Raw genomic sequence first — 26124 nt, forward strand, 5'->3', positions numbered from 1 at the left:
CGGCGAAAAGCCATGGTTCACAGCCCTCTCCAATTCGCCTATAGCGATGTTGACGTCAAAGTTGTGACGTCGCTACAATATAGACTGAGAGGGTTGCAAATTATAGCTTACAGATTTTGACTGATTCATTTTGACTAATCAGTCACTCAGTCAGTCAAAAATCAAATAGCTATGGCCCGCAACCCTCCCCATCTCACCTAAGGGGCCTGTGACGTCAAAATCGTGACGTAATTTTCACACTCTATGCGTAGTCCAACAATATGTGGCCCGCAGCCGGCGAAGGAAATTTAGGTTCCGTACTGCGTGGTTACTGATAACCTGTTAGGCTATAGTTTTAACTCCCATCCGTCAGGATTAGTCAAAGACTCACGCCTTTTGGCTTAAAATCTTTCCGTACTATTATTGATTATGGCTGCAGCAGATATGTTGGCGCGGGTGCTTACTGATTTAAAGTGTGATAATTTTGAATCTGTTCGTAAAATGCAAAAAGAACTTTTAGAAAGTGTTTATTCTCGAGCATTTTTGTTGTCTGGGGATATTTATCCCTTGGTTGGTAAAAGTCTTCATCGGAATTCAGGTCCAGATATATACCTTCCATGATAAAAATGCTCGAATGTTCTCGAGCATTTTTGTTGTCTGGGGATATTTATCCCTTGGTTGGTAAAAGTCTTCATCGGAATTCAGGTCCAGTATATACCTTCCATCTGAGGCGAGGTGTGAGGATAAAGGAATTATTGTTTTAAGGTGAGAAGTATGTTTTTTACTCTCCAACACACCTTGCATTTATCTAAAGGTTTTCAGTATATCTGCTACGAAAAGCTAGTTGGGGAGAGCTTTATACAACAGACTATTAAAACCAAATACAAAAAGATTTAATTAGCTAATAGCTAGGGCTAATACACCTTTACGATAATTCGGAAAAAATAACACTCCATCGCAGCTTATTTTGCAATCAGAGGAGGTAAACATTACACTTTTATAAGAGTTTATTAAGGAGAAAACACTATTTTTCGTGATAACTTTTCTTGCCACGTTTTGTTTTTAATAAAAAGTACACATAAGTTGTATCTTATTATTATTAACGTTTCCTAAAAATTTGAAAGAAATTGATACGACGGAAGTTAAAAAACTGGAGAAAACACGCTTTCGTCTCTAACAAACTCTCATAAAAACACGAGTTTTACCTCCTTTTTTCCGATATTGTAAAACGATGGAGAGCGGTAGGAACGCATGTACAATTGAATTGTCATAAAGGTGTATTGTTTTTGTAATATGAGCTTTGAACAGAATTTTCAGCATTGCGGAGGAATTCTTTCTCAATTAATATTTGTGTTGTTATTAGAAGCAAGAACTTGACATCTGGATAAGAAAGGTTGGTGATGAAAATAAACAACTCTTCGAATGACTATTAAGAAACAAGTTTGTTGAGTAAAAGGTCATGGTAAAATATATTATTTTTAGATCCAATCCATCAGGAGACTGTCTATACAGCTCAGCATCGTTGGTATAGGCATAGGTGATAATTCTCTTGTTGATGTTTTGAGAATCTTGACATCCATAGAACTTTTCTTGCATCCTTCCTTTTATTCCAATCATCCTTGTTTTCAATTTGCTTTTAAAAACCAAAAGGCAAATATTTTTATATCTGAGAAAAGTTTATTCAGATTTTCCCTTTCCCATATTCAGATTTTCCCTTTCCCATATTGTTTGTAATATGACTCTTTCTCCTGAGGAGGCAGTTAAAGCAGAAGCAATCAACAACTGTACCCCCAAGACATGGTTTCCTTTTCTATCAATACTTGCCTTGTCAACAGTAATAAAGAGAAAAATTAACACATTTTACCCACAATTCGGTTTGGTACAGTTTGTTACAACTTTCTTTACACAGTGTATATTGCCACACCCATCTATTTTACCTGATGAAGATCAGTTAAAAAATTTATTTTGTTATGAAGATATTGTTAAGTCTGGTGTAGACTTCAAGCCAAATCATTACGTTCCCCTTTTTCCAGGTTGCAACTTTCTTAACTGAAAGTTGCATTTTCCTATTTCAGCATGCAAAAAGCAGTAAAATCCCTTCTTAATTCTTCTTTCAAAGTTCAAACGAAACTTGAGTTTAGCCCTATGAATAAACAAATATATCTGAACAAATACATGGGTTGAGGTGTGTTTGTATCATATCACATGTATGTATATTTCATCTTCATTATCCTGATCTTTCCATATTCTTATTTTTTTTGTTATTATTGTGTTTTATTTTGCTGTCCATGGCTGGTGTGATCATTTGATTCACCTAGTCATGCTGATGAAGCCTGATATTGGCAGAAACAGCAGGAGTTTATAAATAATGAAATATATTCACAATTGTCTCACTTTATTGTAGTTAATCCCTGTTAATTTTAGTGGTTTTATCTATCTAAAATAAGACGTGTAAGACGGAGATTTGATTCTTATAAAAGATGTTCTTAGGAGATTTTGTTATAGCTTAGCGTTTCTTTTGGTCAATTTTATTAATAACTAGATAAATCGGAAGACAATTTTTCGGCGATTTTTGTACCCGCAAAGCTTAAAATTTAGCCCCCAGCTGCTAAATTCAAGACTCAGTCTTGACTAAGTCTTGAAAAAGTCTGGATCCGCCCCTGATTAAGTAGGTATAGATAGAACTATTTCCAAAATGCAGCTAGCTGTTACTAAATGTAGAGCTTCTTATTACCGGCTTTGAGTTTTCCAAAGTCGAAGCTCAAGGGTAATTGGCCTTAAAAGGAACAACAGGGTAAAAAATCTAAAAATATAGGTAGTAAATAAATTCCATTTTCAATTTCTGGTACTTTCCTCCAAACTTTTGCCAAAAAAGTGTAGGTCATGAAAAACTATATGTGAAATACTTCGTTGGAAACAAAACTCTACTTCCACCCAATTATTAATTCTTAATAAACTTTCTGCCAATTTACCACGATCACTACATAACCCCCGGTTTATTGGCACTTACTCCGTGGGGTCCAAAATAACGCTGCCGTGAATTCATTTTTAACAGAATAATTTTTAACCTGGCAAAAATTAGAATTCGCTTGTCGTCATATTCCCCGCGTGAATATTTCAAACATTGTTAAGTTTCTTTAGACGTTTTGTTATCACGAACAAATTGAAAAAGAATACGTCTATGAAAGAGATTTGAAAAGTTAATAAGAAGGTTTATTTTCTTTTGAATAACTATAAGGAATGAGAAAATATATAGATAAATCCAATAGAAAGTAAAGTACACAGACAATGAGAGTGTAATTAAAATTAAATTACTAATTAAAAATCATAGTTCAGACTTGTAGCCGCATTTTTCCTGTAACAGAATTACCAGAATATTAATACGCGCTCACAAAGTTTGAGCTGTCTGTTTTTACTGACAAAAAAAACACTCATGCCCTAAAGAGAATGCAGATATTTATCGTTAAAACTTTTCCAAGAGCTAACAACTTGCTTTATCAACACTGGCGTTACGAGTAGTATCATCAACAATGGGCCAACAATTAGTGTTGTAAATATTCACTCGAAATAATCTAGATTAGGTTTTAGTAATACTCTTTTGCATACAATGAATTATTCATTTGAACGGCACTTAAAAACTACGTGAACCAACGAACGGATCATTTTGGTTTATAATCTTTCGAAACTTGAACTTTTTATATATAATCCCAAACCATGTAGATAATTTTCCAAAAATTGTTTTAAAACTATATCTTTTTCTATATCTCTTGCTTAATTTACTGCCATTATTTAAATAAGAGGCTGATATACACCTTTCCCGAGACTTTTGTTTTGTTGTGCCACAACTTTTTCTGTTGGGTTTTATGAAAAATGGACAACAGATTTGAATTCCTTATCAAAAATGTCATAAACAAAGAAAATTTTGAAACAATGCAGCAAGTAAACAACCTGCTATTCTAATTTAAAGATTTGTGGCATGTCCAACCTCTTTTTAAAAACGAGGCGGGACATGGTAACTTGAGCATTAAGAAGACTTTAACTGTGGTATATATCTCCACAAAATAACACTTTCTGTTGGCGTATCAAGTTAAACTTTTACACATAAATTAAAAAAACTATGCTGAATTCAAATATGGTATTCATATTTTACGAGTTTAAAAAAAGGATGACTCATAGTCTCGGGAAAGGTGTATTGTGGTTTAAATAATTTCTAGTGACGTCATCAACCCGTTCATTCCGTAATAGATTCGGATATCCAGGTTTAGGAAACCTACTTTAGTTGGTCCCAGGTGGTTCCTAGTTACCCATGCGGTGAAAAATGACGTCACTACCTCGTTTTTAAGTTTATAGTGCATTGTAATGGGTTCTTTAATTTAATATAAGATATTGACGTTAAGAACTTCAATTTTTAGATTAACATTTAAGACATTACATTAAAGGTAAATGAACACATCCACTTCGCCTGTTGCAGACAGACAGACAGACAGACAGACACACACACAGTCTCTGTGTTATTATATAGACGAAAATATTCTACTGCTGAAGAAAAGGCTATCTAAGGATCGTATGATGTAGAAATAAAAGTAAACCATTAGACAATCAAACCCACCAATCCTGGTTTTGTCATACCTTTATACATAAGAATTTTTATGATTTGAAACTTATAAATGTTTAACGAATTTCACATCGTACTATGTTTTCCGACACAAAATTCTAATGAATTTGTTGTTAACAAAATATTATTTACATATTAATATTAAACTTCTCAGCATAATACCCTAAAAAAAAGGTGTCGGTCGAAGCGATGATATGAACTCTAATTTCATAAGGGATAAGTGAAAATCTGCTCTTGATAAGCTAGATCTATAGAAATGATAACTTTTATTTTAGTTCTATTCAAAAGCGTATGTGCAGTTTCATATCCATAACTACGCTGAGAGTAAGGACTTTTAAATGGTTTGTATGATATAATGCTTAATGCTTAATGAGGCATGCACAACTCAAAATAATGTGTGAAGCTCATGACTTAATTAACTGTTCTACTAAAAGTATCCCAAATTTTTTAAAAGAAAAATAAATTGTGTTATTCATTTATTAACAGATGCAAAGATTATAGGGTTCCAAGGATACAAGGGATAGTTTTAAAATTACTTCTCTAAATTGTATATAAACGCATTCTCTGCACAAGTATCTTCCACATTTACCTATTGTTCTAAATTATTAGCCCGCTGTGGCTATGTATAAAATTAATACGGCGTGAAAAAGTTAGTAATAATCCCGTGATCGTGCTTGTTGAAATTCCGTAAAAAACAAGATAAAATAAAGCCTTATAGTTGTATTAAAACAAACAGATTATAAATTTATTAAGAAACAAAAGAAGAGGAACAAAAATGACCATTCCTTGTTATTAAGTGAGGATTTCATCATTAACAGGTAATGGTTTTGATCTTAATCTCAAATTAAATGTTTCATTTTCGTTGGTGGTTGATTGAACGTTATACGTGAAACAACAACGTAAACTTAACATTACCTTGACATGTACGAACTAATATTTTTCTAACGTCATCCGAACGTTAACATAACCTAAAAGATATTTCAACTTTAGTTGAACGTTAAGTTTATTTGCCTTTATTAACGTACTAGTCGTCAACCCGTGGAAAACAGGACGCGTCTTTCGCGGACAGACAGACAGACAGACGACGGCTATTTTAAAAAGATTGCTAACATAAGGCTAACGTTAGAAAGTTCCCAATATTTGTTTTGTAGGCCAGATTTTATGTAGGTTAGTATATGAGCCTATAGGTTGATGTCACTAAATTTATAGCTAGATCTATGTCATTGTTTTCTTTCCAGATAATGAGATCTAGCTATAAAAAAGAGTACATATTTGAGTGGATTGCGGAGAAAAAACCTAATATTAAATTAGCATTATCTGAGAGTGACAAAACAATTTCAGTGTGATTGTGCCTGTAACATGAATGCGTTGAAATAATTTTCGTCGCTTTCTTTCAATCTTATGTTTTTTTGTATTTTTAGGTCATTTAGCTAAATCTCCAAAAGTCTGGTAGTTTAAATGCGCAGACAAGAATATAATCTAATTACTTGCGAAACGCAATGAAAGAAAACAAGTTATACTTTCTACAAAGTTGTCATTATATTTTTTAAAGCGATAATAAAGTTTAAACATGGAAAATATTTATATTTAAATATTTTGTGTTAGAATGTTGTGTCAGAATGTCTCCCGAATGTTTGAAAGTCGATGTCGTTATGTAAACACACCACACTTTTTCTTCTCGAAGCGAAACTTGAAAATTTCTTGTAGTTCAGGTTTTGATTTATTGTTATTTTCTGCGTCTACTTTGGCCTGATTTGTGCTTGGTTATTTTTATTACTACACAACTTCCAAATCCAGTCCAATTTGTTTTCACTTATAAACTTCAAACAATTTTGTTTAAGTGTTAATATAAGTAGTAGGTTAGATAATATCAATACCTTGAAAGAGAATTGCAAGAAATTATTCTTATTGTAAGAAATTATTCATATTTTGTGACAAAATTCAAAAATCTTTTTTTTTCGGCAAAATATTAGGGTCGTGTCCTTTCATACTTCCTAGAGACTCCGCAAAATATATATTAGAACAGCTATTTTAAAACGTCAAATATTGCGTTTAATTCTATTGATAAAGTTTCCTGCTTTTTCGAATGTGGTACGCTCTTGAAATTATTTGTATCCGGCGAATTTCGTTCAAGCAACACAAAAATTACGGTAATGAATCGATACGCAAATTATTCTATGTTTTGTTTTGTCCAAACTGCATCAAGGGGAGGCATGGCCTACCGGCTCAGAGGTCTATGCCGCTTCAAACATTTCCGTCTGTGGTTCTTAGATAAAGAAATTTTGCATTTATGAGATCACATGATGAAATTGGTTTTGAGTGAAAAAACATTTAGGTTGACTAATAATAAATTAGGGAACTCTGAGTGTTTAATGAGGTATGCACAACTTATAAAGTTATCTTGATTAGAATAATAATGTGTATGACGAAAATAATAATCCTGCGTCAAGCTGTACAATAACCACATAGAAATAGAACTTTCTTCAGTATCTCGCTTTCTGTTAATAAAAACGAGGTCTTTGTTTTGAGTATTAAAGCAGGTACTAAGCATTGTAACACACACGAAAAATTAAAAGACTTCGGTTACAAATTTATTTTTATTGTTACAAATTACAAAGTATTAAAAAGTAAATTTAACTTCCTTTGTAATCTAATTAACTAGTCCATAAGGCCCGTGGAAAAATCCACTTTGGCAGAAAGAAGGACAATGGGAAAGGTCTGTTATATAATTTTATTCAGCAAATATTTTAGTATATTACACACTGCCCTTTACCAAAAAAAAATCTGAAAATGTCAAAAAAGTACGTGTGCAAGGTGCAATTCCTAATATAGCAAAAATGTTCTTAAAATCTTACAAAAAATGTCAAATTGAATCGTTATAGTGAAAAACAAAACCGGCGTATACAGAGACGGACATTGGTAATAAGTTACATAACCGCTAGAGAATACGTTTTAGACGTTGTGAAAAACTCAGACTTAACCCGAAAAACTTTGGATTGCAGAGCTTAAAATCTGGTGGTGCAGCTTCTGCAGCAAACTACGGGTTAAAGACAAGATTATTTGAGAGATATGGCTAATGGAGATCTGACAGGGCCTAGGGCGGATATGTTAAGGATATGTCAAGGGCGGATTTGTCTAAACTCACTGCTATCCGTTTCTCCTAGTCTCGGAATTTGAACACTTCTGCCTCTGCAAAGGTAAATAAAAACCCGGTCTGATTATTTCACTTGTATCGCATGTACAAAGGTTATAAAAAGTTAATAAATCAAGTTATTTGCGATTAAATGCAATGAATTAGAAAATAATTTGGTGCACTTTGAGTGCTTATGAGACATGCACAACTCAAAATAATTAAATTTGATTACAATGATGACGCATATAAATATAATAATATTCTTGTGCAGCTCATTACTAAATCAATTGTTCTACGGAAATGAAAAGTTGTTTTCCTATTAAAGTTTTGATTTGACATAATTTTCTTCATCTGACGAATATCAAGAGAAATATATGCTGATTTATAGACATAATATTTGTGAAATGATGTCGTTTATTGACCTTTTTCTTGATGCCAAGCCAAAGAGCATCACTTGGTCAGTGCTCTGCAAAGGGCGGACTTTGGAAATTTTAGCTACTTTGGCAAGAGTATACACAACTTAACAGCGTCAAAAACGACTTAAAGGTCAAAATAAAATAGTGAATTGGAACGTGCTGTCGTCGGCAAGAATTAGATTTTAGTTTAAGATTAAGAATTTTTAACAAGATTTTATAACATCTAACGTAGGTAGGTGTTATAAACAAGTGTGTATGTGTAAACAAGTTAGATAATTACAAAATAATAAAGAAAAGGTTCAATTTACATAGCCATAAAAATGTTAGTCAGAAAATGTATTTTGGAAATCACGTAATTTGTTATAAGTCAAGTCTTGGTATAAGATCGATAAAACAAACACGATGAAATCCACGTAAATCTTTTTGACCACGAAAGTGATTAATAATAGTCCACTTTATCTTAATAATCAACTTTACGAGTTATGAGTGTGAAAAAAGCTATGATCTTTTAATGTGAACTGTCAGTTAACTGAACTCCGACAAGTGTGAGCAAGAAAGTTTTAACTTTATTATCGAGCCATCCAGCTTACAACATATTAGTAGATGTTGTATTTACAATATTTGTCATTTCATTCGATGTCATTTCACACCAAGTCGGCGAGTGTTAAAAACTTAACGCAAATCAACAGGTAACATCTATAACGTCATAATTTAGTCACGGCTCAGAGCAAATGTTCGGAGCAAATGTTGAGGACGAATGCGTTCAGAGCGAATTTTTGCAGTGAATGTTTACATTGATTTGGTTCTGTCTTATTTATGCCGCCAGAACTGTCAATCTGTCAATTAACAAACACAGTGTAATTACGTACTCTCTTTGCAGTGTAATTTGAAATAAATAAGCTTTTCAGGGTCACTTTAAAAATACGCTCTCTTAAAAGTGATTCCTAGATAGTCGTCTATAGGGCTAAAATAAAGAGAAATAGTGTCAAAATAGACATTAGAAGTTTTTCCCGAGTCAATTAAACTTTGCTGAAGTTGCTTCTATACGTTAATTTTACTTCACATTATTTTACAGTGGGAGAGTTCTCGTTTCATGTTGTCTCATGTTCGGCATGAAATAAGAATTCATATTTTATGCAATTACGCCAGCCCACGTTATTTAACCAACCGACAGAACGCAGGCATTCTTCTACATATTTTGTTCTAGAAACAAATGCACTTCAATTGTGTTTCTTTCCAATTTTCAACCTTTGTAATTTTAGTTTATAATTACAAAATAACAGATGTTGTCACTCTGTTTTCAAGTTATTTGGCCTCAATGCAATGGTAACGCGAAACGTATTTAACGCATTGACTCCAGTCTCCAGTCGATCCATAACATCAGCAAAGTTACCAAATGAGAAATAACTTTCGCGAAAAAATCAAAAGAGAAAATAAGACGAATATGGATTGAGACTAAGGTAGTGTGTTACACACTACGATCAATTCGGATTTTCATTCTCTTTTCAAGTTCTTTCAAGTCCTGCTACTTTTAATTAATATACATTTTAAACTATTCCGGCTAACGACAGAAACATTTTGATAAAGCCTAGTGAATGAATGCATCCAAATTATGATATTTTTTTTATTTTTAACGAAAAAAAGTTGTATACAAATTAAACAATATGTATGATGGGAATATTCTCTTCATTGGTTTCTTCTTCGGCGTTATTTTTCTCTTTCTTCACTCTAAGATAAAACGTCAGTATAATTACATCGCTGTTATCAATATTACATAGTGCACGAGTTATAATTTTTATACAGACATAAGGATTTCCTATGCTTTGTATTTGTTTGAAATATGAGTTTTTGTGCAATCTAGAAACTAGAAAACTACCAAAATGTATTGCAAGCAATTTCGTATTTTACTTTTCCGTCTAATTATAAGTTTATTCAATTATAAGTCTACATACTTAAGACTCCGTAGGTTTCTCCACTATTTTTAGTTTCGCTGTTTCCAATATGACGAAAGTGATTTCCGCTGTTTTCATTGCTTGTATGGAAGTCTCGGAAATGTAGCAGAGCTAAAAAAAATTCAAAATGTTTTATGTGTGAAAAAAGCTCTCCTTGCCAATTGAAAATAAGTTTGGAATACTTACAATCCCCGTAGGTTTGTCCACCATGTTGAGTTCCGCTGTTTGCAATATGCTTAAAGCAAGTCCCGTTAGTTTTGTTGCTGGTGGACAAGACACGTGAAGGTAGCGAAGCTAAAAAATGTTTATAGGGTGATGCAAAAGATTTTGCAAAAGAGCTTTTCTGGTCAACTGATGGTAAATTTTATATACATACACTCTCCGTAAGTTTGTCCCCCATATTGAGTTTCGGTATTTAAAATATGATCAAAAGAACTTCCGCTGTTTTCTTTGATGGTGTGGAAATCTCGTGAAGGTAGCAAAGCTAAAAAAATGTTTATAAGGTGAGCAAAAGATTATGTATGTTTTGAAAGAGCTTTCTTGGCCAGATGAAGTATAAATCTATATGCTTACGATCTCCGTAAGTTTGGCCCCCATTTTGAGATCCGCTGTTTCCAATATGACCAAAGTAATTTCCGTTGTTTTCGTCGCTTGTGTAACCATCCGCGATCATGACTGGTGCTTAAAAATACAATATGCTGTCATAAAACTTGTTTTATAAACTTTGTTTTAATTAAACATTACGTTAAGTAGGGTACTATTTCACGGTTGCAACGCAGTGGAATCGTGTTTAAAATCACCGGGCAACTCCTACTACTACGACGCGCGAAATGGGAATGTAGGCTGCGTTTTAGCATTTAACGGGGTCGAGGCTACATGCGGAATCCCTGGTCAAACTTACGCATTTACGTTTTCTATGTGTCATATGGAATTTAAAGTTTGGTATAAAGAGCTTTTTATCCTACCCAAAATTTATTTTTGTGTTGATACTGTAGCCATTTAGCTAGCTCCTATCTTTGGCTAAAAAGTGAGAGTAAAAAAATGCAGTTTGGCTACTGTAATAGTCTTAAGCAATAACTCTTATGCTAAATGCAGTTAACTAGGTAGCTACATCTTTTCTTATTTTCCTGAAAACTTTTTCTGCAAATGAAATGGCTGAGCAATTGTTTTAGCTGGACAGGTAACGACATAATGTGCCCTTTGTTTTCATTTAAACCGAAGTTGCAATGAAGTCTTTTTGGAAAATGGTATTACGCCTCTATACGCCTGTTTATCTCTGTTTAACTGTTTTAAGTGCTTAGCCCAGTCTTCTTTGCGGCGGAAATGTCACATAATCGCAAAATCATTTTTACTCGGGGTTGAAAACAACCATGCGCATGTGCTCGATCTCCATGTAATAGGAAAACAATTTTCAGCCCTGCCCCGAGTTGAAATTTCGACCCGGGCTGAAATTCTCCATGTAATCAGCCCCTAAATGAAACATTTTTGCGGAGAGAAGCGGAGGGCGCGTCAGCGCCCGGAGCGTAGCGGAGCCCATTTCCTCATTAAATAAGCCAAATATAAGGGACGGAGGAGAGTGTATAGGATTTCCGCCCCCACTATACATCAAAATCATTGAATTTTCGTGCCACTTTTTTTTTGGACTGGGTTGCCCAGTACTTTAATCCGGTCATTCTCTTATATAATTGCTAAATTAAGCGAGACAAGGTGTTTTTTTATTGACACAACGAGGGAGTGCTTTTGTTTATTTAAAGATGGCCTAGCGTAATTTGTATATTGTATATATATATAAGGTCATTTTCAAGAAACGAAGAAAGGGTATGTTTAGCTAGCTAGTATATCACTATTTTTTTTTTACATGTAATGAACCCCTTCTTAGCCTTAGATAGGATATAGTGTATAGCTAGCTAACTTTAAAAGAGTAATAGCTAGCTAGCATAAAAAGAGCAACAAGTGCCTTTATATAGCTAGCAAAAAGACTAGCATAAAATTAACCACTTAGCTGGGATAAAACTACCAATATAGCTATACATGTACTACACAATAATTATATTTTGTCCCATCACATAGCTTGTTTCTAGCTACAATTGTGCACAAAATTGTTGGCCCTGACAATTTTATATATCAAAAACCAAAAAGTTTAGATAGATAGATAGATATAGATAGATAGATGTGCATATTTTACATGACTAGCCTCACAAATATCGAGGGATATACCCTGTCTATTATTTCCAGGAGGGGCCATGGCTTGATGGAGAGTCCTAGAGTATTTAATGCTCATTTTGAGCTACGCAGACCCAATTAGGGCCCGCGCTCTACTAGACAACTCCCGGCAACATCCAACGGCCCACACAGTGTGCCATCTTCCCAATTTCCCTCACATGGCTTGGGTTAACCCGGGGGTATGGTAACATTCACTCGCCCATGTTGAATCGCCGTCAAGAGGAATCGAACCCCGGTCTCCCGCACAGAGTACGAGAGCTATAACCACTAATCTATGGCGCGACATTACTATTTTAGAAAAGTCAGCAACACAAAATTTGTTGGCTCTGACAGTTTTATATATGAAAAACCAAGAACCAAAAAGTTTAGAAAAGTCAGCAAAAAAACATAGCTAGCTATAGTCACATATTCTGCAAATAGTACGTTCGGTCCCCACTGATGATCAATGTTTATGTAAAGGTATGTCACGTGTAATCGTTTACGTTGGTCAGCCACAAAGGGCAGTAGTTTTCAACATTGAGGGGGAATGGAAAGCCATATTTTTGTGGACGATTGTAGCTATATTGTACACAGGTCAGGAAATAAATTTTTTTAACCCTGCCAGTGAGCATACACCAGTACGGCTCAAGTTACAGAAACGGAAATTATTGCAATATAAATATATATATCGGGAAACTTTTTGAACATGTATATACATTTGTTATTTGTTTGAGACGTTTTAAATTCTGATGCTTACATCCAACACCTGCATTTTTTATTACCAGGGCAAATTCTGACGAACGGTTATCATGCAATCGTCAACACCTATAGCTATACTGAAAATATTTAAATATATGTATATATGGATTTGACGATATTGGTTGTTAATAACTCTAACAATATTAACAGTCAAGGTACAGAAGAAAGCTTAGTAAGTTTCTGAGTATAATGTGAAACTGTTAAAATTCTGTATGCCATGTATATATTATGTATTATGCCCTGTTGGTCTAATGGCTATGACACTCATTTATGGAAATGGGAGATCTGGGTTCGAATCCTGGACAGGGCTAGGAAAAACATAACTATAATGCACGCCTTGGTAATCCGTAATTTAGCTTGCTTTTTCTATTGTTGTCTTATCAGGGAAGTTGTTTACTGTATTTTCTATTAAATTATACTATTTGATACATGTAATGAACAACTTTTTAGCCTTTAGCTAGCTACCTAGCTAATGCAAAGCCATGTAAAAAGATCATCACTAGCTACCTAACTAAAGCTAGTGAACATATAGCTGGCTAGTATAAAAGTAGCTGGAAAAAAAGAATTGTTCTTGACAGGCTCATATCTTTTGACTACACATATTATATTCAGTCGGGTAATTTTGCCCTGATTAGGAATATCTATAGGATTAAAACTGGCTAGCTAGTATAGTATCCTAAATGAAACCGACCCTTCTTTGACCCACCGGTAGGTAAACGGACACCGGATACCATGTTTATTTACATCTTAGCACTTTCTGATTGGTTAGATTATAAACAAAAAGTAATGTCATTGGCCCGTGATATATTTTTTCAACATATTTATATGCGATATATTGCGTCCGGAACAAACTGCGAATTTGCTAATGCAGACGCAGGTAACTACATTCTCGACCCCAGAGCTCTTTGAGATAAATTTGAAAGGGCTCTGGGGACGAGAATGAGGTAACTATAGTTTTTCCAAAAACAAACATTTTTTCCATTGATTTATTGGACAAAATGGAACACGTAGATTTTTCCAAACACAAAAATTCTTCGCTTTGATTGGATAAAGTAGAACACGTGGTTTAAGCGATGGAAATATACTTTTCTGGCGCCACTTTTTTCAAACCCTCTGGAAATTTACCGGAGTGTGTTGTGTTTGTTTGCTGGAACGAAATTGATACTTCCTGGATTATTGGATAAGTATTATTTCATAATTTTGTCCGTCTCTTTTGTGTTAGTAAACAAAACACATTTAGCTAGGTGTAAACTGCAGCTTGGTGCATCTTTATATCTGATTTTTGTCCCCAGCTGTGTCCTTGCATTTTGGCTATTATATACCTGGCTAGATAGCTATTAATCGTAGAAATTGTAGCTTACTGTTTAAATCTTATTTTTTGTTCCCTGCTCCTGTATTTTGATTCAAGGACTACATTGCCACAGTCACCAAAGTAAGAAGATATACGTTTATGTTTATATCTGATTTAGGTGCTAACTGCAGCTAGGAAGCAACCGTAGCATCATAAAATTGTGTCACATTGTAGCTAATTGTAGCATCGTAGAATAATCAAGACAAATTAATCATGATATCTGTCCAAGCATATCGTGCCACCATTGGTTCTTTTTATAATGTAGCTGCTAGTTGCTCCAATAACATTAGGAATGAAACAACAAATTTTTACAGCCGTTCTGAAATGTTTTTTGACCAGATCGATGGTAACAACAACTTCATTCATTTCTTGAAACTTTTTATTTCAATAATTTTCATGTGTTGTCTGAGCTGTAATATAAATCTTGCGTCTTTGAAATTACTGTTACTGTTATCTGGCGATATTGAAAGCAATCCTGGGCCTTTTAATAACAATGATATCGACTTCCAAATAGCACTACAGGATTCCTATGCTACGCATCTTCTTAATCAGTCAACTTCTGCTGATCAAATAGTCGCTTACGCTAGAAGTATTGGTTTGTCAAATATAACATATCGAGAAGTGACCAAAGGGGATGGCAACTGCTTTTATAGAGCAGTAGTACAGCAACTTAATCGCCCTGAGATCAGACAAATTGTGCCCCTTGGACTACATTTCCAGAATCATCTTCAACTACGAGCAGCTGTGGTCAAATTTGTTCGAGAAAATAGTAATCTAGAAATTTTTCAAAATAACAGAATCTTTTTAACCATAAAGCCGGAAGAGTGGGAACGCGACATACAAACTCAGTCAAGACCTACTGTTGATGTTGAAGAGATTTTCATACGGGCTACTGCAATAATTTTGGGCGTAAACATTTTGATAACAGCCGATACCAGTACTGCAACACGCCCATATACCCTCATTAGTCCTACTCATGACGAAACACATGATATTCCTGGTGAACAACAAGTGGCACATCTATTGACTGATGGTACCACTGCAGGTGCTTTCATTTTGCTTGGCAGGGTTAATCAAAATCACTATCAATCGTTGATCTTTGATGATAATGTGAGCGTTACTCCTGTTACATCATCCACATCACTCAGTCCACCTAAAAAAATTCCTTGTTTGTCATCAAAATATCCTGAAAATATAACTAATGAAAAACCTGGTGAAAAGGAAGTTACTACTTTGAATCAAAATCAAGACCTCCTAGTAGAGAAAATAATGAAATCTTATATGTCTGCTGCTATAATACCAAAAAAAGTTAAGCCTAAACATAAGCCTAAATCCAAGCCTAAACCCAAACCTACACCTAAACCTACAACCAAACCTACAACCAAGCGTAAACGCAAGCCAAATTATAATAAAGAACCTGCTTTAAAGCTAAAGTGTCTTCAGTTAAATATTAAATATGAAGAACCTAAAGTTAATGAAACAAGTATGGAAACATTCAACAGACACAGGCGAATAATTTATAGCTGCAAAAAAAACATTTCTAAAACAGCCGTAAGTAATCAGGAAAATGGTAGTTTGAAAAAACCGCCTGCCTCCAAACATACATATTCCCTGCCACACCTTACACTTCCAATTACTACACACAATCTAGTAAATATTTTACCAACCACTCAGTCCATACAAACCACACAGTCAGTTCCGACAATTGTCACAGACAACCAGACCAGTGATCAAATTTATGGAAATGAAACCTCCTCTATTCATCAAAATCCTGATGTTGTTGCAGCTGTAATACAGTTCGAAGAAGGTGAGAAGTTGCATAGTTTGGCAACCTGTAAAACTTGTCGTGAAACCCGACCAGTATTTCATGCTACTCCCCCTATCAGTCCTACTGCAGAAAACGAAACAAAACCAATTGCCGTTAAGCCTTGGAAAATTTTCAGCGATGGAAGGTGTGACAGGTGTCATCGGGAAAGCCTTAGTCGTTTTAAAAAGAATGTAACAACACCTGCTAGATTTTCCGGTATACTGTCAGTTGATGATGATGATTTGGGCCCATTACACGATAACATCCGCCATAATGATATGCATTTTTTACCGGTACCACCATATCTTCAAAATTTGACCATACTGGAAGTAGCATTGATTCGTCGTATCACTGTTATCATGAATATACACCTCCTGCGATATGGCATGCTTGCATCAAAAGGACATTGTATCAGTTTTCCTCAGAGAATGCAAATTGCTAAAGAATTGCCATCGTTACCATCTCAGGTTGGAATAGTGGTTATTAAAAAGAAAGGAAGTCGAAATTCAGTTCAACAGTATACTGTGCAAAGGGGTAAAGTTGAAAATGCATTACGAGGGCTGTGTTTTGGATACCCAGAAGGTGGCACTGAATATCCAGATACTAATAGTGAACATCTATACAATGGCTCTGATCACATTGACAAACCTTTAAAAGGACGCTACTTTCAGTTCCTACCGAATGAGTACTATAAGGATGTTTCGATAAAATATGACCGCATTCAAAATTTACCAGAGATGCGTTCTGAATTACCTGGCTTGCCTGTTGTTGAAATGCCACATATTATACCAGAGGAAGACAAGGGTCCTGCTGAAAATCAATTTCTGGAAAACTTACCTCAAGATGACGAAAGTATAACCCGTTCTGGTTTAGTTTGTCCACTTGAATCTAAAGATGCTGACAAAGAGTTGCGAACAATACTGCAGAAGCTCTTGGGCTCTGAAGATGCAGTTAATCAAGCTCTTGAACATGGCACAATTGCGAATGCAAATTTGGAATATACACGAGAGCAGCCTATTCGAGAATTAAAAACTCCTGGTTTTTTTACTATGGCATACCCAACTGTTTTTATTAATGGAAATTGTGACTTAACGGTTCCAAGGTTGAGTAAAATTAACTTTGAAGAATACATCGAACATATATATTATTGTTCTGATAATCGTGTAGCGCGTCATCCATACTTAAAATTTTTCTTATTGAATATGCGTTTACGAATGCAAGCACTACAGCAGGGTAGCTTTCTTGTTTCCCAACAATTAAATGATGCGCATCTCACAATTGCTGAACTGAGAGATAATTTACAAAATGACGATGATTCAGTTCCACGAAAAATTATTAGTATTGGAAAAAACCTGGTGAATACCGATCCATACTGGAGAGACCAAAAAAAAAAAGTGGATGCTCTGTTGTTTTTCAGACGAAATGAGTTTGGCGATTTACCGGCCTATTTTGATACCAACAGTTGTGCAGAATTTCATTGGAAACCATTACATGAATTACTTATTAAGTATCATGCCTTAATAAACAATTTAAACGAAGATACTGTGCGGCAACAAATGGAAAACGACAGCAAATTCAAGCGGGAAATGATTCTACAAAATCTTCATATCGTCACACAGTATTTTGATGCAAGGACTATAAATTACTTTGCCACAGTCAACAAGAAAGTGTTTCAATATAATGATAGTTGGTGGCGATATGAATTCGCTAAAGGTCGAGGTGAGATACATGGTCACGCAATTATATCGTCCTCTAAACACGCTCAAAAGGTCAAAACAATCATGGATGGATTGTCGAATGATGTACCTGACTCACAAGCATCCCAAACTGCTGCACAAGAACTTCAAAATTGGTTGCAAACCACAAATGAAGACAGTGATGACATTTTTTCACCCATATTTACTTCACTGCATCCTGCTGGGGGAAATGAAATTATAGATACCTCTGGAATTAGAACTTGGGTTCCAAACAAAAATCAATGGCCAACACCAGAAGGGAGTCAAGCTCCTCCAGACCATAACCCATTGGCGCAAGAACTTGCAGATGTCGCTAACCATGAAGGTGGTATAAGAGAGCAACATACTTATCTTGTTAATAGAATAGGTCTCCATAATTGTAATTCCAGTTGTTTGCGTTATCGTCGTAAGAATAATAAGGAAAAGGATACCGCTCCAAAAAAGTACTGTCGTTTTCATTTTGGTGATCTTGATCCACAAACCAAAAAAACAAGTGGCAAAGAGATTCATCCTTTTCATGCTGTCATAACAAAAGGGGAACATCCTAGATATGAGGGACCACGCGATCATCCTCGCCTAATGATGCATGTTAAAACACGTCTGCTTAGTTGGCTAGCAAATTGTGACAGTCAAGTCATTATCGATCAGGATCTTCTGGCTCTTCAAAAATACATTGCTGGTTATGCTTGCAAGGGGGCAGCCTCAACTGAAGATTTGGTACATGTTTATCGGCATCTCATTGAAAACACTGCTGATGGAAGCACTGTTAAAAATTTGGCTCAACGACTACTTCAAAAAATTGCTGGTCTGGTAGATGTACCAGGTGCTGCGGCAGATTTTATTAATAGTGGTGGCCGTTTGACTAGATGTACCAGGAATTTTCGATACATTGGTATCAGTGGCTTCCGAGCATTGGATACGTCTGGTGAAGATGGAACCGTTACAAAGAATAGCACATTGGATAAATACTTGAGCGATAAGCGTAGAGAAACTGAGCCAGAAATATCATTATGGAACTGGAGCAAGAAATGTAATTGTACCTGCAAAGTAGATCACGTGCCAGTTTTTACAGGAATATCTACAAAACCTGTTTGGCCTGTTACTGAGGACTATGCAAAAGCTATGCTCGTTATATTTTCTGTTGGAACGTGGCATAATACTGAAGAATTGAAGGGACAACATGAGTCATTTGCTGCTGCTTTGGCTTCCTTTGTTCAAACTGAAAACTGTCCCCCTATATTAATAGATGCATTGAAGGAGGCTAAACAATCATTCGATAAAAAGAGTGAGAGAAAACAAAGTCACACTCGTGTAATCAATAATGAAACCGATAATCAGTCTTCATGTCAATCATCACAATATACAGATGCAAGTTCTCAAAGTTCCCAAAATTCAGTCATTGCACAAATGAACATAGGCAGAGCGATAATGAGAGATATTGCAAGGCATCACGTTGCTGATATCAATGAGCCGGATGTACAACAAGTTCTTCCCAATGGAGGGCCTACATTTGATTGGAATAATTATGCAATTCAAAGTTTTGGTAGTCAATGGCCAATTAATGCTGACACATGGTTACAATCTATATCTGAAGAAGCAGAAAGAAATGAATTGCATCTGGCTGATGATTGTACCTTACCCCAAATAAACATCTTAAATGCTAATGAATTACAGAGAACAGTCATTGGTATAAATCTTCAGCATTTATTGCAAGTTGCAAAAGGAACTTTGCCAACAGGTACCCAGCCATTACGTTTATTAATGCAAGGAACAGCTGGTGTTGGGAAAACATTCATCATTACTGCGCTCACCAGAATCGTTCGGCGTATTTTTAAGCGAAATTCTGCTGTTATGAACTTGGCCCCAACTGGTGCAGCATCAGTCCTCATACCTAATGGTCGCACTATACATTCAATGACTCCACCACCACACAAACTGAAAAAAGATAAGAATTTAAATTCTGTCCAGCTTTCTGACTATCCGTTGGGTGATGTATCTCTAAGAAAGCTGAGAAAGTATACAGGTATGCATGAAAACAATGAGCTGAAATTATTTCAACTTAATATTGATGAACGTAGCATGCAGTCGAAGCTTCTTGTGGCCTGGTGCAGCCAAAGATTATGCGAGGCTACGGGAGACTTTGATAATTATTATGGTGGTGTACCAGCTGTCAATTTCTTTGGTGACCTTGGTCAGCTTGGACCAATTCGTGCTTTGGATCTACATCAGCCACCAAAACACGATGATTCGACAATCAACTTTGCTGGCTATGCAATCTATCGCTCGTTTCAAGATGTTATTGTTCTTACAGAAACAATGCGTCAAGGCCCAGATCAGTTAGCTCTTTTGCAGCGACTTCTTAGAATACGTAATGGATCGATCACTCAACAAGACTGGCAAGATATAAATAGTCGTTACGAAGATGGTTTGCCACAAACCGAAAAATGTAACTTTTCGCATGGTCGCGTCCTTACATTGATGGAAACATGGAATGAAGTTAATGAGGAAAATCACAATAAATTAGCTAGCCTCGGTGTGCCTGTTGCTGTAATTCCATCAAGAGGCAGTGGTAAACACCACTCTTTGACTGATAAGCAACTGGGTCAAATACCGCTGAGATCTTTAATGGCAGTTGGTGCAACTGTAATACTCACTAAGAACCAAAAAGGTCTTACGGGCCTCGGTCTTAATAATGGTGCGATGGGAAAAGTAATTGCAATCCTTTATTCGCCAAATATGTCACCACCTGAATTTCCTATAGCTGTCATTGTCGATTTCCCAAATTATAAAGGCCCAATATGGATTCCAGAACATCCAACATGGATACCAATTACTGCTGTTGAAGGTCGATGTGAATCTAATTGTTGCAGCAGAAATGGCCTGCCATTGATGCCAGGATATGCGATAACAATTGCTAAAAGTCAGGGTATGTCGATTGGAGATGGTAAAACTGCCACCCACATGCGTATCAAGTTACAACAATCAATTCAGATGGAAAAAAATAACCTTGGTACAGCTTACACTGCATTTTCAAGATGCGAAAAAGAAAGGAATTGGGCACTTGTCGAGCCAATTACTCAAGAACGTCTCTTGTACGTTAATACACATCCTCGTATGAAAGCCAGACAAGAGGAAGAGCAACGACTGAAAGCATTATCGAATGAAACCATCAAAAAATTTGATATCACTATAGTAAAGTATATTAACTTGCTGAAAGACCTTGACGAGTTTTGCGATGATGATATTGAAGATGCAGTTTGTCCTTCACCATCTGCATTATTGTTGCTCATGTATTATATGCACATCTCAATCATAATGATAATCACAACTGAAATTAACCTATGTTGCAGATAATATACATTAAAAAACATTGTATATGTTCATATATTTGTTGTGAAATCAATATGCGAAGTAAAATTTTGATTTAGAAAATAAACAAAATAAAAACCGTCTGACCATGAATTCGTAATTATTGGATGTAATAAGCCGAAGTCAAATACTTGATTTAATATCAATGTATAGTAAGCTGTATCCAAGAATCATGGTAAACATTTTTAATTCAACAGACAGAATAGTTGTTTCTCAAAACAACCGTCTGCCCATGAATTCGTAATTATTGGATGTAATAAGCCGAAGTCAAATACTTGATTATAATATCAATGTATAGTAAGCTGTATCCAAGAATCATGGTAAACATTTTTAGTTCGACAGACAGAATAGTTGTTTCTCAAAACAACCGTCTGCCCATGAATTCGTAATTATTGGATGTAATAAGCCGAAGTCAAACACTTGATCTAATATCAATGTGTAGTAAGCTGTATCCAAGAATCATGGTAAACATTTTTAGTTCAACAGACAGAATAGTTGTTTCTCAAAACAACCGTCTGCCCATGAATTCCTAATTATTGGATGTAATAAGCCGAAGTCAGATACTTGATTTAATATCAATGTATAGTAAGCTGTATCCAAGAATCATGGTTAAAATAAAGTAAAAATACTCTGCCTAACATCAGGCATCACGATGTGTGATTATTATCAACAAACTCAATTTAAAGGCAAATTAATCCTCGTTTTTTGTAAGAAGCCTAAGCATTTGTGTGCACTCAAAGTTTATTAAAGTTTTGATAATCAAATTTAAATTGTCCTTATTTAACACTGAAAAATCTTTTATTTACAAGGCTTTTTGTCTAAAATGCATGCTCATTAACACATACCAAGTCTTAAGTTACTGAAGGCCCTAATATAATCAAGTTTGTAACCTGACTTTTGGGTTGATTTACCTTCTTGTCTTTTTTCCTTCTAAGAATGTAAAACAAAAGGTTTTTAACATTAAGCTAAGTCAATTTAAAAGTGGGTCACTTCTTGGTTTCCTCCCCTTTTTTTGTAAAATTTTATGTGTTAATAAAAGCATACAGTGTATGACATTCTAAAAATTTAGTTACATATATTGCGTATGTATATATACTTAAAATTATGCCAGGGGTTCATATAACTTAATTTATGGAAACGTTACTGAGAGAAAGCGTTTAAGCCAAAAAAGAAATGTTTTTTTGCATAAAATGAAATTTAACATTGTGATTGACTTTACTAAGTTTCAAGTTTTACTAAGTTAACACAAAAATTAGATTTGAACTTTTTGTGTTTATTTTGCAAAAGTTTTTACAAATTAAGTATGATCCATCATTGAGTATGGTAACTATTGAAACCAATGTCAGTAAATCCTGAAATGTAAAATCTGACACTTTAATGTTCCTCAAAATGAGTATATTATGAAAAGATTTTATTATATGATAATTTTTAACTGGCCATGATGATACTTAAGATATCACACAGTCTTGATTTTAAACCACGAAGGAAAAAAATTAAAAATTATGTGAGGACATTAAAGAGATATATCGGTGAGGATAGGTCCGGTTGTAAGGGGATGGAGGAGACCGGCAATTAATACCTTATAAAAAGGAATTGAATTTGCACTAAATATGTGAAAGTTAATGTATTTTGTAATTTGAATGATACTGTACAGTTTCAGTTCCTTTGTTGCTCTCTTTTGTCTTTTTCCTGTTTTCAGGTACTATAATAAACTTTCAAGGAATTTGTAGAAGACGTTAGCAAGTTTTTTCAAATTCTACTGGAAGATATAACATGGCAGTTATTTTAAATGAAAAACAATCAGATAAGTACCTCTTATTAATTAATTTTATATTTAAATGTGTACTATACATAAAGGCGAGACCATTTTCATTGTGTAATGTAATTTTTAAGTTATTTTAACAATTTTGAAACCACACCCTTTTTAAATTTCCTTCTGTATAAAATTTGACATGATTATGTCATTGTACCACCAGTAAAATCTTTGCTAATTTTTCACATCAGTATTTTTCATGACTACTCTGTCACAGTTAGTTTGGACAGCCAAATGATCATGTCATTTGATTTTTTGACTGCTTAATTCATAATGCAGTTACTTTAGTACGAAAATTAACATTCTAGTTGTAAATCATTTAGGAAATTTCTTTACATTAACAATGGCAATTGATCACATATGAGAAAAAAGTAGAGGATGAGACATACTAGAGGATTTATTTGGTAAGCATATACTTTACAAGCTTTTTTCTGAAATCGTAGCATTAAGGGTGGGGAGTGGTAGAGCCTTAGTTCTAGCCTGTGTTTGGAAATTTGATTGTTCTAACTTTATTTTTAAGAGTTACACAATTTTTCAATCATCATAATCCTCAAATAATTCCCCTTGTTTATATCAGTTATTAGTATAGTATCTTACTGTTATAGGACCCCTCATAGTTGCTAGTGACAACAAGGTTGCAAAGTGAGAAAAATGATTAGAAGTTTACCAGTATTGCAGTTAATAGACAGATTGAACTTGTTTGTTAGGTCTACTTTTATACGGTAGCAGTAACGTCACGTAGAATTCAAATCAAGATTTTAAATTACCTGTGAAGCTACTTACGTTAAACGTCTTCTGGATACGTATGGCCGTATATAGTAGGCGAGATATGTTGCTACATTTACTTGTTATATAAAACCATTTGGCACTGAATATTTCCTTTGATATTGTTTTGTTCCATAGCATAGATTATTTGTGAGTTTAGTCAGTAAATTTTAGCTACCACAAGGGAATTAATTTAGCAAGCTTTTGTCCATTTGGCGAAAATTCATTTTTTTCTTGGTATTTTTGGGAAAAATTAATAATAAATATATATATTAGTATACATATAGAAAATTGTTCTGAAGTATTTCATTATATCGTCTGCACCAGACAGTTAGGGACCGTTCACATATTACGTAATAAATTTTTTATAAATATCCAAATAAATATCCAAATAAATATGTACAAAATTGACTACTGTATTTTTTTGTCACTATGTAGCACCTTGTAGATTTTTTGACCATTCTTTAATTTTATTATTAAACATTCATAAATAATAAGATTCTTTCTAAGCATCCGAAAATATATACAGTACACTCCCGATAACTCGAACGCCCAATAACTCGAACTTCCAGTAACTTGAACTGTTTTTGAATTCCCGTTGAACCTTCACTAATACTTTCTCACAAAAATCACTCGATAACTCGAACCCCCGATAACTCGAACATTTGTTAAGTCGAACCTGGACAGAAATTCCCCCGATAACTCGAACTTCAGAGGAAAAATGACTACTTTTCTTTCAATAATATAAATTGTTCTTCCAAAGTTGACAAAAACTTTTTTCTCCTGTATTTTAATTGACAGAGAGAGACGTTACCGCTACAGTGAAACAGAGTCACATTAGAACTTTTTTCAGTGATGTATAACTATGACTGTATTCTTGTTAGAATAGAAAAGAAAAAAAAATTTTAATAACTCGAACTATTTTCACTTATCGGCCAAAGTTCGAGTTATCGAATGCCCCGGTAAGTCGAACATTCGATAACTCGAACTATTTTTTTGGTCCCTTGAGGTTCGAGTTATCGGGAGTGTACTGTACTGATAATCTAGAAATAATTTGTGATGTTTTACAACTGATTTATTTGTGTTTTTTAGCAAATATAGAGAAAAAAATGGCGGCACAAATTAACTTAGAACTTGGTAAGTATATTATTGATTTTGTTACTATTAGTGGTATTAATAAATAAAAAAATTATACCTGTTATTATATATTATACCGTTTTTTATAGTTTCACTTTATGCTAAATTCGTGGAGCACAGGATACAACATCCTGGCTCCATGAATTATCGGTCGTTTGGCCGATGGCTAAAGCAGGGTGGGGTCGAGTGGACCAATGAAGAAGACCCCACCGAAACAGCTCCCAACATGGAATTGAGTAAGAAATCACTTTTCATGTATTCAAAATTTTGTTAGGATCTAAAACTTTGGTATACCTTAGGTATTATCTATGTTACTTATTGTATTAACCTTTACATTATTTTTTCTTTAAGTGCAAGTATGGACAAAATTTTTACAGTACAGACTTAGACATAGCGGGTCAATGGACCTAGAAGTGTTTGGACGTTGGGTGCATAATGGCGGGGTTGAGTTTTGTGGTGGGCGACGGGATCGTGGTAGAAGTAGCAGTCGTGGTTGGAGACGCGGTCGTGGTGGGAGACGCGGTCGTGGTGGGCCGTATAAGCCACAATATTAAAATGTATTTTTATTACTAACCCTTTGTAAAACGAGGTGCACTTTTTTTTAATAAAATATCCTAAATTTAAAATGGGCCTAAATATTGCCAAAATTCAAACAATTGCTAAACTATTTTTCAGGCTGAATTTAAAATAAATACTTTGAAAAAAACAACATTTTTTCCATTGAAAAAAATAAATACTTTGAAAAAAACAACATTTTTTCCATTGAAATTAACTAGATAAACAAATATTTTGTCTACCTTGTTTTACGAAGGGTTAGATGTTATTAAATTTGTTAATTATCTTAACTCTATATTGAAGAATTTTTTTATTCCCTTGATAGATTCAAAATTTTAATGTCAACTGATGGACACCATCATAAATTAAGCTATTCCAAAACGAATATCAAATGAGATATATTTTTATCCACCTTGTTGCGACGGGTAAACGTAAAGGACGGGCGATCCCGTGGATTTTTACACGGGCAGGCGTCGTCTGTCTGTTCGTGCCTCTGTTTGTCTTTTTGTTACGGAAATGTGATATATAAAGGATG

At 34.6% G+C, this 26124-nt stretch overlaps 1 protein-coding gene across 1 annotated transcript; it reads left to right on the forward strand.

The window, feature by feature from the left end:
- Positions 1–13445: 13445 nt before the first annotated feature.
- Positions 13446–25884, forward strand: LOC130647862 (uncharacterized). The gene is made up of 4 exons (XM_057453863.1): positions 13446–23536; positions 24990–25034; positions 25124–25270; positions 25386–25884. The coding sequence occupies exon 1, from the start codon at positions 14621–14623 to the stop codon at positions 21302–21304; it is 6684 nt and encodes a 2227-aa protein (XP_057309846.1). The 5' UTR covers positions 13446–14620; the 3' UTR covers positions 21305–23536; positions 24990–25034; positions 25124–25270; positions 25386–25884.
- Positions 25885–26124: the final 240 nt, after the last annotated feature.

The sequence above is a fragment of the Hydractinia symbiolongicarpus genome, chromosome 6 (assembly GCF_029227915.1).
Source record: "Hydractinia symbiolongicarpus strain clone_291-10 chromosome 6, HSymV2.1, whole genome shotgun sequence".
NCBI lineage: Eukaryota > Metazoa > Cnidaria > Hydrozoa > Anthoathecata > Hydractiniidae > Hydractinia > Hydractinia symbiolongicarpus.

Coding starts and splice junctions, on each gene's coding strand:
- LOC130647862 (XM_057453863.1), top strand. CDS start 14,621: ATGATATCTGTCCAAGCATATCGTGCCACCATTGGTTCTTTTTATAAT.